This window comes from Schistocerca piceifrons, chromosome 1, assembly GCF_021461385.2.
Source record: "Schistocerca piceifrons isolate TAMUIC-IGC-003096 chromosome 1, iqSchPice1.1, whole genome shotgun sequence".
Classification (NCBI taxonomy): Eukaryota; Metazoa; Arthropoda; class Insecta; order Orthoptera; family Acrididae; genus Schistocerca; species Schistocerca piceifrons.
The window spans coordinates 280,078,094-280,090,379 of record NC_060138.1 but is presented as its reverse complement, the minus strand read 5'-3'; the positions used below and the strand labels follow the sequence as shown (position 1 = coordinate 280,090,379).

The 12,286-nt window shown below is 37.7% G+C and overlaps 1 protein-coding gene across 6 annotated transcripts in view; it reads right to left on the bottom strand.

The window, feature by feature from the left end:
* LOC124789124 (hyccin) overlaps positions 1-12,286 on the bottom strand; it is a 167,383-nt gene that overhangs the window by 138,141 nt on the left and 16,956 nt on the right. For all 6 annotated transcript variants that reach the window (XM_047256452.1, XM_047256417.1, XM_047256430.1 and 3 more), the window contains 3 exons: positions 11,366-11,491; positions 7,292-7,503; positions 6,517-6,797 (listed from right to left, as the gene is read on the bottom strand). In XM_047256452.1, coding sequence (XP_047112408.1) covers positions 6,517-6,797; positions 7,292-7,503; positions 11,366-11,491 — 619 coding nt within the window. The remainder of the gene's footprint in view (positions 1-6,516; positions 6,798-7,291; positions 7,504-11,365; positions 11,492-12,286) is intronic.

Here is a 12,286-nt window from a genome sequence, read left to right as displayed (position 1 = left end):
TTGTACCCCACTAACACAACAGTTTCAGTCTGGAAACAGAGTCACATGTGTGCCTGCTTTTGTGTGTGTGTTTTCCTTTCTTTTCTGAAGGCTGTGGCCAAAAGCTCCATGTGTAACAGCCTTTTCATTGTGCCTCTCTGCATCTCAACACGTCATTTTTATGGTGAGTAGCACTATCCTTTTCATAATTGGTAATATGCGCAGATGTAGACCAAAGACTTCCAGATGCAGATAGGGCACTTGCAAAAGCAAACTGGATCTCATTTCTCGTATCCACATGGAACTCTAAAACACTGAACTGAAAGTCCAGTTTGCTAAGTATCTTCACACTCCACCCCATGTCAAACTGATACCCACAGTAAGTCAGTCAGAGTCAGTCTCTCTCCCTCTCCCTCTCTCCCTCTCCCGTCACCAGATCAATTATCATTACTACACAAGTGCTGAGTCACAAAAGAATATTTGTAGAAGAAAGATTACAACTGTGCAAGGCAACTCTTAGTTCCTCCAGCACAATAATGCACCTGCCCACTCAACTTCGTCAATTTGCAGGTTGTGTAAAAAAATTTCAAATGACTGTCCTTTCTCATCCACCTCTCCCCATGATGTCCATCTTCTCTCCCCCCCCCCCCCCCCCCCTCGCTCTCCCCCCTCATACAATTAAAATCAGTGCTGTGGGTTGCAGTTTTGACATCAGCAGTAACATTAAAGTTAAGGCTGTCATAATCCTGAAGGTTATTTAGAATATCATGCGCCTATTAGAAATGGTACCAGTAGCTTCCTCTCACCTTTGAAGTGACATACAGCACTTACCCGATTATAAGAGAAGGTTTTTCCCAAATTCATCATTCAAAAAATACGGGATCATCTTATAATCATAGATTAAACTATTGCTGCCAAGATCAACATTTTTACATTGTCTAATAGATTAAAATAGGGTTTGTCTTACATTTACAGATGAAGCTTTGGTTATTGAGGTTTTGAAGAATTCAGAAGTGCAAGCTAAGCAAATAGTACTTGGATTTGAACAGGCTCGAGATTTCCTCATACTCCAAAGAGCTCAACTGAGTATCGACCTTGCTTGAACAATCATGTGACATTTGACTCATGCAGCGCTAGTGCAAGGTATATGCGAGAAACTATGAACAAGCCACTACAACAATCTAATGCTCTGCTTAAAATTCAACAATTTCGCTAAACATAGGAGGAAAATGGCATTAAATTCTATCAACTTACAAACTTTTATTTTAATATTACGAAAAGGAAAGTTGCTACTTACCATATAGTGGAGATGCTGAGTCACAGAGAGGCACAATAAAGAGACTCTCACAATTATATAGCAGAGACGCTGAGTTGCAGATAGGCACAACAAATGTGTCTCTTTGTTGTGCCTATCTGCGATTCAGCATCTCTGCTATATGGTAAGTAGCAACTTTCCTTTTCATAATACTGTTACATTCCATCCTGTATTGTCCTTTGTTTGATTAAACTTTTGTTTTATCTGAACAGGTCTGGTACCATATACTCACATTTATGCTGCTTTTTAAGTAAAAGTAACATTCAAAGGCAAAAACATTGTCCTTCAAAAAAACTATAACTTGATTCTGAACCCAAGTCACTATTTTACTTCATTGTGAGAAGCTGTAATGATGTACCAAGTGGGTTGCAAATGAGAACTTCGGTCGCTGTTCACATATTAGAATACCAGGGAAAAATGTTACCAGGTTTTAATCAGCTTTATAACATGATGGTGACATTTAGACAAAACAAGAAAGAAAATTAATCCAGAATTAAATGTCTAATGAATGGAATAAATCACATTAAACTGATCGCAATTTTTATTGCAAGAATAAATTACGGTGGCAAGGACTGTTACAGAGAGAGTACCAATAGACATTGCTAGATCGCAGGATGAGAGTAAGTTTGAGAACTGGACTGAATCACAATTGTGATCTTAGTTGCTGTTGTTACAAACAACTTGCACCCTAGAAGATATCATCATCCATTTTACTGTTGTTCAAGCACAGCACTACAGAAGGGTTGGAGGGGGAATAGTGACACCAATTTGGCTGACCAACCAGGATGAGTGCGGGGAAGAGAGTGGTGAGCAGGCAGCAAATTTCAAGCTGCTGACTTCAGCTTTTCATGAACCTCTATCACACTTAAATTTCAGTTCACCTGAAACTATTTGTAGTCAGAACTGAACTGACTTTAAAACTGGACAAATACTCAACAGCACCATACATTTTGGCAGGAGGTGGTAAAAGTACAGATAGAGCCAGTGGCATAATTGTGTTTCATGTAGCAACATTGTCAATGCTCAATGTGAGGTATGGCGGGAAGGACAGGTTGTTTGTCAGCTGCTGGTTCTACACGGCCAAAGAGAGACTGATGGGCAGACAATGTGTTTGGAAGAAAAAGACACTGTCCCATTGTCACATCAGTATAGAAGTGAAATCCGCAACATATTCAGAAAAGAAAAATGAAGTTTTGCTCTCAGGTCCCACCATAAACACATCAGATATAGCAACATACTTGGAAGAACTGGCCAAATATTTGCGACAATGGGGATAGAAGTTTCACAGCTGTGCTGTTAGGATGGTGTCAATAATGATGATGGATGATTAAAAATAGAGATGCCAAAGATGACAGGCTAAGTAAAACAAAATGGCAGTGAAAATAAAAAGTAATGTATTCCTTTCAATTTATTTTATTTCTCCTTGGGCTATCAAAATACAGACAACCAATAAATGGCCGAAGCTTAGAATACCAGGAGGTATAATGTTAATACTTTAGGTCAAGAAATTCATAATTTATGTTAGTCAGAATATTTTAAAAATAAATTTTTGCCAAGGAGCCTCTGAAAAATGGGGGAGGGGGGCATCTTATATTCAGGGCTGTCTTATACTCAGTTAAATCAGCACTCAGCCGTTTATAGGTGGACCTATACTTTAATGTATTTTTCGAACGGAGGTAGAAGTCAACATTTTTCACATCTATATGCACACAGCCAGAGGCAAAAGAACTGGTAAGTGGTGGTTAAAAATCCTGTGACTTAGGATTGAACCCAAGATCTTTCAGTCTATAGTCCTGCACTTTAGCACCACGCCACACTTGATAATATTAAATAAAATTAATTACACGCACTGAATGACATTCCTAAAGATGATCCTCAGTACTGTTTTATGAAGCGGAAACAACAATGAGACAAGGGCGTGAAAAGTAGAGGGGAGTACTCTGAAATAGACTATGATAACAGATCAGTAAGGAGTATAAAACTGTATATTTTTAAAGCTTGATTATTTTTTAAGCCGAACTGGTAATACAATGTCTCACTTAAGTAAACCTAGTATTACGAGACCCGTGTTGCAGAATAATTCGTTTTCGGTCGTTTATTCGTTTATGTCGTGAGGGTTGCAGGGGTTACGTCCCCTGGGGAGGTGGGCGGGTTGTTTACTGTTGTATCTTTATTATAGTTCTCGTTTATTAAATTTTGTTATCTTTAAATTACTTACACAGCGCCAGACCGCTGTATCTGTATTATAGTTGTCATTTATTATATTTTCTTATCTTTAAAGTTTTGATTGTGGTGGTTATTGGTCGCACCACCTGCCCTTCCTTCTCCTGCACTACTGAGATCATAAACAATTACTACTACATACTACTACTTCTGCTCTTCCTCATACTTCTTAAAGGATAAGCAAGCTTGTTTGCTAAAAACAATGCAGAGTCAGCTAACATGAACTACCAAATAGAGCCACCACTGAATTACAGACAGTAGCAGTGAATTTTTTAAAGGTGTAGGAACCTTTCAACATGACAGCCATGGCAGGATTGAAGTAATAAATAGTGTTTGGGTTTACAAGAGAGAACTTCCATCTGCATAAATTACAGAAAATAATTCAGATGGTTATTGGGTTAAGTGCCTACTGAGGATAAGTACTGTACAGCCATTGTGTCTCTTTGTAATTTAAGTTTACTCAATTGAAATTTCCCATTGATACAAGTATCTACTTATTGTATCTTCCTGCCAGTAAATCAGCTATCTTTCATCACGCCATGCAATCGGGATGCACAATATCTGATCCATCAGATTGCCCTGCCCTCCTCTACTAAGTTCAGATTCACAGTTAATCTAACAAAAATAATACACTAACCCACCATTATAACAGAGACCAAATGTATTCTATTCCACATAGTTACCTAACATCCATTCTTTTTCTCACTACTAATGACTGGCATAGTTCAAAAGCTAGGATTACATTTTTCTATGTATGTCTAATATTTCTCATATTCGATACAATCAATAAGAAAAACTGTATACCAACAGTACAAATACAGGTTGTAAAACATTCCCAATACAGACAGGACAGGACAGGACAGATTCCTTACATAAAAAAAGGTCCAGTAAACATGGGCTTTTGCATACCTTAAGAGCTATGAGCACTTGTTCATTCTTGTTACTTTAAAACACATCTCTTCTACTGAAGAAGTGCCCATAGCTCTTAAGGAATGACTTTACAGCCCATGTTTACTACGACTTCTTTTTTTTTGTCCACACTACCTCTTCCCAAAATATGCAAAGCAAAGAACTTGCAGTAGAAAAGAAGTTTTTCACAGCATTGAAGATGAACAAGTGCTCATAGCTCTTAAATTATGCATGTTCTTGTTTTGGTTTAAGGAACATGTCCTCAAGATCTGTACAGAGACTTTAGTTACGCCCTGTATAAATTCAAACAGAAATGGGTATGTTTTTATAATGACTAATATAATAAACGGATCAGTTGAAAGTATTCAAAGGACATAGAGGCGGTTTTGCTACTCAGCAATGCAACACAACAATAGTTAAACTACAGATACAATAAATGATTATAAAATATAATATCACATTGCTTGCTTTGATGTGCGGGTGCACATGTGCCAGCGCCATCGTAGAATTATACGAACTAAGGTAAGAATTGTTGCCATACCCACCTTATTCACCTGGTATGGCTCAGTCAGACTTTCCCAAAACTGAAAATTTTTCTTGTTGGACAAAGATTCACTTCAAACGAAGAATTGATAGCCGGAGTTGACAACTATTTTGCAGGCCTGGAGGAAACTCATTTTTGAGATGGGATCAAGGCACTGGAACATTGTTGGACCCAGTGCAATAATCTACAAGGAGACTATATTGAAAAATAAAGTTTCAGTTATGTAAGTACGTTTTTTCTATTTTGATCTGATAACTTTTCAAACCACCCTCGTATTATGAGATACCTCAAAGACTATGCAAACACAAGCCTTGTTTTTTGCCAGTGGTGTGTGGTGCTATTGATAGTATGTATTTTACATTTATTTTCGTCAGCGAGTGTGTCAACAGTTGCGGCACATATCTTGCAGATAATTTTTTTCATTTCTAATTCTTCAGTTAAAATGTGCTATACCCTTTCAGGTGATATCTGGCAAGTATGAGCAATTTCATGCACTTTCAATTGGCCATTTTGTGCACTTTTGCAATGATTTCTGAAGTAGTGACACATCTTGGATGACCACTGCATGGATAATCATCTAAGCTCTCCAGACCACATTTAAATTCATTTGTGCACTTGGCAACAGCTGTATATGAAGGAGCAGAGTCCCCCTGTGTATTCTGTAAATTGGCATGAATAACCGATGCTTTCATACCTTTCTTTACGAAGTACTTAATCACTGCTCGAATCTCAATCTTTTGCATCTTCGCAAATCACTACGTGGGAACAAAAACAGAGCCACATGACCACCTCACCTCTCTTCCAAGAGCACTGACATGGCACGCGTTTACAAGCAACAGTCCAATGAATATCACGTGAACAACTCGTTGCACTAGCACTGACCTCTCGTGGCGATTCTGAGAACTTTTAAAACCACCCTCTTAGTTTTTGGCGCAAAAGAAGAACAAAAGAAAGCAAGGTAGGTTTTTTGTTGTTGTTGTTCAGGTCATGAACTTAATATGAAACGAATCTATAACATCTCTGCATATAATAATTGTTTCAACATGCACTACTTTACTGCTGATCATCTGTATATTGCCACAACTGCATTTAATTTCTTCTACAACATCCGCAACAAACTTCTCCTACCATCTTGTTGTTCCTTGGTAATCTTGTGTACTCTGTCTAGGACGTTATCTTTATTCACCTCTCTTTCTCGTTGCACCTGCATTACCATTGGATCAAAAAACTTGGGACTGTTCTACACTAGCTATTCTTGCTTTATAAATTTCAGATTTCACACAACCGTTATGACAAGTAATGTCAGAACAAAACTTATTAGTTAATGACTTTCATGTAAAAATTTTCCAAGGTTTGGGGCATCTAATTTCACTTTCATATGTTACAATTGATATTAAAAGTAGTAAGCTTTGTTTCAGAGAAAACACCTTTTAATTTTTAATAACCATAATGAAAAGTAAACTATCTCAGACACTTCTGATAGAGTTCTGTTAGTATATTCATAATGTTAATCACAGTGCTCCCCACCATCTGAGGAAATGCTTACCAGAGGTGTTGACTTGCAAAGAGTTCCGTACAGCATTAGTAGCTAACACAACCTCTGGATACCCTTCAAAACAGGCACGGGAATGGAGATCATCAAGAGCTGCTTGTGCTGCAGCTGCTGCTCCATTAAATAATGAGAAATAGGCACCATGAAGCAGCTCAAGAAGAAATTGTGATGAGACAGGAATACGTGGCAACAAGCGTGGAACCAAGCTGGAACTATCTGAACCATATGATGATCTCTGGTGGTGACCTGGTTTGCTGAAGCCTTGAGTCACTATCCTGTGGAATACACACAAAATAATTAATACAAATCATATCATGATCTTTGATCACAAAGAACATAATACTAAACTTCATACAGTGGCCAGAATGAATTCAAGCAAACAGTAATGCACTTCAGTACATTATGCACTGCAAAAATTAGAACAGTCATGCAAGATTCTGAAAGAGGTTGAATTTTTTTTAAGTAGCTACAAAACTAGAGTGTGTGATGATTCTCTCAACTTGCAGAAATGTGTGAGGAGAGAAGCAATGGGAAACATTTACAAAATATTAGTTTAATTTACAAATCAAGTTTCCAATGACAGTTTTGCATATACTGTATTTACATGCAGAATAATTCTGTAGTTAATGACTTATTGCTGATTCATGTAGAGCTAAGGCCAGATTTTATAGAATAATATGCACACATTTTGTGAACATTTATAAACTGAAGCTTAAATTTTCATCATGACAAAATTATGATCAGTTACAAGAAAAATAGAAATACTCACTTAGAGCAGACCTTGCTGAGATATTCAAGGGCAGATTTGCTTGCAAGACTCAGCTGTTGGTTGTAGAGAAATAATAATGCTGTCATCACCTTTAGTCTGTTTTGGGCATTAAGTGTTTCCACCTGAGGCATAGGACCCCACTGAACAGGTTTGGTATTGCACTCCTCCCATCGACGTAGGGCACTCTCAGTCAGTGGTGCAAGGGACATAGGCTGATCAAAACAAATAAACAGTACTAATAAACATTTTATTTGATTATTACTATATCATACAAAGAACAAGGCTAAGACAAGGCTAACTAATCAGACTAGGATCTTCAATTTTCAATGAGTTTTGACACTGAGTTATAACATATCACTTTCATAAAGTGATGTGTTGCATAGTGTTAATAGTACCGATTAACAATGCTTGCCAAACACAGCCAATTTTCATTAATAGTTTTATGGAGTTTTAGATAGGCATATTGTGTAAAGAATTTGTATTGTTTGTGCGTGTTAATGAGTGTGATGGACGCAGCGTTTCTGCAAGAAAAGGGCAGCTTTGCAGTTTGGTAAAATATTTCCGGCACCTGTTGATTTTACGGTTATTCCGGGCAGCTGTGCCCCTAGTTCTGAGACATACTGAGCTCCAAAGAATTGCATGCGCCTTGACAATGGTCTACGTAATGAAAAAGTAAATAAAAAGAAGAGCTAGTTCCAGTGGAGATTATGTGCTAAAGCCTGTCAAAGAGCAGAAATTGAGCTGTCAATACTTTGTTAACATTCATTGTAACAGTCAAAACTAAATTGCAGACAATTTTATATGGGAGTTTCCAGAGCTGTATAAGTTCGAAGGATAGGCATGTCTTCAAAATATACTTCAGTTATTTGGCAGCTTGTCGAACCTAGATAAGCATGAATTTTTGTGTCCATCACAGGCCACTCTGTACAGGGGACGAATTCCATGGAAAAAAGAAATATCATGGAAAGAAGAAATAACATCAAGGAAAGAAGAAATAACATCAAGGAAAGAAGAAATAACATCAAGGAAAGAAGAAATAACATCAAGGAATAACATCAAGGAAAGAAGAAATAACATCAAGGAATAACATCAAGGAAAGAAGAAAGAACATCGAGGAAAGAAGAAAGAACATCAAGGAAAGCAGAAAGAACATCAAGGAAAGAAGAAAGAACATCAAGGAAAGAAGAAAGAACATCAAGGAAAGAAGAAAGCACATCCAGAGACGGGAACTGCACTGCAAATAAACGAGTCCGTAATTGCAAATCTGCACACTATAGCACTGTAATTATTAAATGAAGTTACTCCCGTTACATACTTTCGTCAAGTACAGAAGGGAACATCCCATTTAGTGACCTACTGAAAGGACATAAAGCACTCACACAGCGAAGAGAAAACAGGTGACAGAAGAATAGAAAGAAATTGAAGTTTTTGTTGGAAAATTTCGAGAGATTGATTGTGGTTGTCCTTGACAACGAGTTCAATAACCAGCTTTGCAGCAGTGTAATAAGCTAATTTTAGCAATGAAATTGAGGAAAATAACCAGAATTAATTGTTTGGGGAACAAAAAGCAAATTTAATAACCTCATGTATGATGATAAGAATTCTGAAGAAAAAGGACACGAGTCAGAAGATAGTTGTCAGTAGCCAGAGCGTGTTGTAAGAATATCGGCCGTATTTCCCTGAAATCACATATGGCCAATCGCCCATCTGTCGCCAGCTCATCTCAAACCGCATTGGGCATTAAATTCATGCACCCAACTTCAGCAACATGGCTCACCTAACACATCATCACCATGATGTGTCTGCATCGTAATAACGAGGGCTACATAAGCAGTTTGGTGAGCACTGTTTTAAGTCAAGTTTTTTTTAAGTGAAAATTGTGGTGCTGTTGTGTGCTATGTTGGCATTAGGAAGGATCCTGACAATTTATGGGTATTGCTGCAAGGCATTTAACACTACAATAGTGAAGAAGTGATTCAGACTCATTATAAGTTGTGGTCTTCTTCATTCGACATTATCTTTATATGTGTGCTCTCCTGCCATCACTTGATGAGTAGATTTTTTATCAGTCCATTTACATTTAATCACATGTAACCATATACATACGACACAAACAGTTTAAAAAGTAAACAAGGTATAAAGGTCAAATTTAAAAAAACAGAAGGATATAAATCACAAGACTTGCAAACAGTTTTATATGTATTTCATTGGATCTTGCATCACACTGAAGAAGACAGATCACTGACCAGAGCAAGACCATAACTGATATTTGTCTGCTGGCAACACATTGACGTTCTGTGGAAGTTGCCTTTTCCCACTCGCAGGAGTCTGCACACCTGCTGTGGTTTATTCTTTCTTTGCTGAGGCAGGTTTTTCTATGACACAGTGAAGGTCATGGGTACATACTGACAAGGACTCTTCTCAATATTTTTGCCATGTTTTAGTGATATTAAATGTGTACGCAAATAGTTTTCAGCCATTAAAAGTGCACAAGTGCACCGGAGTGTAGGCTGTTGATTTACACACCTTCGAACAGTTGGTGAAACAGGAGCAAAGGCTTACTTTACTTTAGGTATATTCTCTGAGGAGAGAATCCCACTGTACACGGCATGAGTGAATGTGACTAAATGTAGGGCACCATGACATTCTTTAAATGAACACTGCTGAGCCACACAGGTGCACTATATTCTATTGGACTAGGCACTAAAACTCAGAGTAGAGGCTGAGAATCCCCATGTGGCACTATTAGGTTTTCTGCAGAATTTTATTTCTGGCTAGAACTTGCACACTGGTCTTTATTGGATGTTGACCGAAGCTTTAAGTCCAGTCCAGGGACACACCGAGGTACTGTAAGAGTACAGAATTTATGACAGTGCACAAGTCCACATTTTGAATATAATATTATGTATTAGTATGTGTGTGTGTGTGTGTGACATGTTGCTATTCTGTTTGATGTGTTGCTATTCTGTTTGAGGTACTCCTTGAGCAGCAAATAGCAGCTGAAGTTCACCAGCACACACCTTTATTTCAGAAGTACATCAAGTGGCTTCCAGCATCACATGGAGGCTGAAAGAGTGCCTCAGAGAAGACAACATTTAACTTCACCAGCAGTGTCAAAAGAAATGGTCTGTAAAGTATTCACAGACCAGTACATTTTTATTAAAAGTCTTATTGAGATATCCACTCTAGGAACACATTTGTACAAGCTCTTATTCTAAATGATAATAGCTGTGTAAATCATTTGAAAGTTATTTAAAATCCAAAAATTAATTCTCTTCATCTCTCTCCCTATGCGTTTCGTCAATTTCGACACTCTGTGCCCCAATGAACTAAGGCATACCAATTTCTGATGTCCTGCTATTTCACCTGCAGACCTTCCAGATTGTAATCCATAACTTCTGCGACGCCATCGATCCATCTTATCCTCTGATGCACTTCTGTCCTTGTGCCTTCGATCATACTCAGCGTTAACAACCAATATATGAGAACAAATGTTACTTCAAGAATATTTTACCACTTTACTAACCATGTGGACCCTCTCAGTATGAGTGTCACTATAGGGAAGAACACAGTCCTTTAAAGTCAGTAAAATTCTTGCAATGCTTCCAAACAAACTGTTTCTGTCTTGTTGCAGAGCCAATCACAAAATACATTATACGTGTCTATGAAATACTTATCATGGCAGGATGCTGTTTTCATGATGCACACTCAGGATGGTTTTATGAATATGGCAGCTAAGGACTGCAGACTGACGTTTATTATAGTTTTGCAATGTCTAGCTTTTTACCTTCTAAATAAATGCTAACAAAATATTTACATTAACCAACTTTTTATGCAAAATGAAATCTTTCCTAAAGCTGTAAATCATTTTCTGTTACTGATTATCTTTTCCTGAATGGGCTTGCCAATTGTGGAGATGTACTATTTTAAAAAAAAGGTGGTGCACTTTCCTAATTGAAACATGTAGCTCCAGTCATGTTGTTACATAGATATTACACAGCAAAACAATAGTGTGTCATGTTCTGATGTCCTGAATGTTTTAACTATTGACAATTTTAAAAAATATATACATACCTCATGGTAAATGGATCCTTGTGCTAATGAAGGCAGGCGAAAGGAGATGATTTTTGGCTGACCACTCTCATCCACCACTTCAAGATTGTACAGACCAAGTAATAATGTCTCAACACTGCGACAACTCTGACAAACAAAAAATGGCTTAGAGTCTTAGTAAAAGAGGAATAGTAGACATATAATAACATACAGTGCTACTCTCAGGTTTAGTAAAATACTATCCTCCTGTAAAGACAACTCATTATTATGGAAGCAAGAAAGACCAGATGAGAACTGTCTCTCTCTTTAGCAGCTTTGCAATTATTTTTTCACTGAAGACCCAAGGTTATGTACCTCCAATTGATTTTTCATTTACATTTTCTAATGTAGGTCATGTGCAACTGTTTTGAAACTGTACAATGGGACAGGTCTCCGTCAGAATAGACAAAACACACACACAATGCAACTCAAACACACGGGACCACAGGCTCTGGCTGCCAACGTCAGTCTGCAAGTAGCGGCATACGATGGGAGAAGCAAACTGGGTGGTGGGGGTAAGGAGGAGGCTGGGGAGGGTAGAGCGCTGTTTGTAGGAGCGTAAAGGGATAAGGTGCCAATAGGGTAGCGCAGTTAGGTGCAGTTGTGGGAGGTTAGAGGTCAAAGAGGGAGTAGAGGGGTACTGAAATAGGAGAGAAGTAAAAAGACTGTTGGTGCGTTGATGGAATAGAAGGTTGTGTAGTGGTGGAATGGGAACAGGAATAGCCTGCGACTCAGAATCTCCCCTATATAGTCAGTAGTAACTATCCTTTTAACAATATTGTTTTAAATCATTTATTATTATTATTATTATTATTATTATTATTATTATTATTAAAAATTATGAGTAACGCAGTGTAGTGTAGCTTCTTGTACTGATTGTGTCTGAATATCTACATGCAGTTA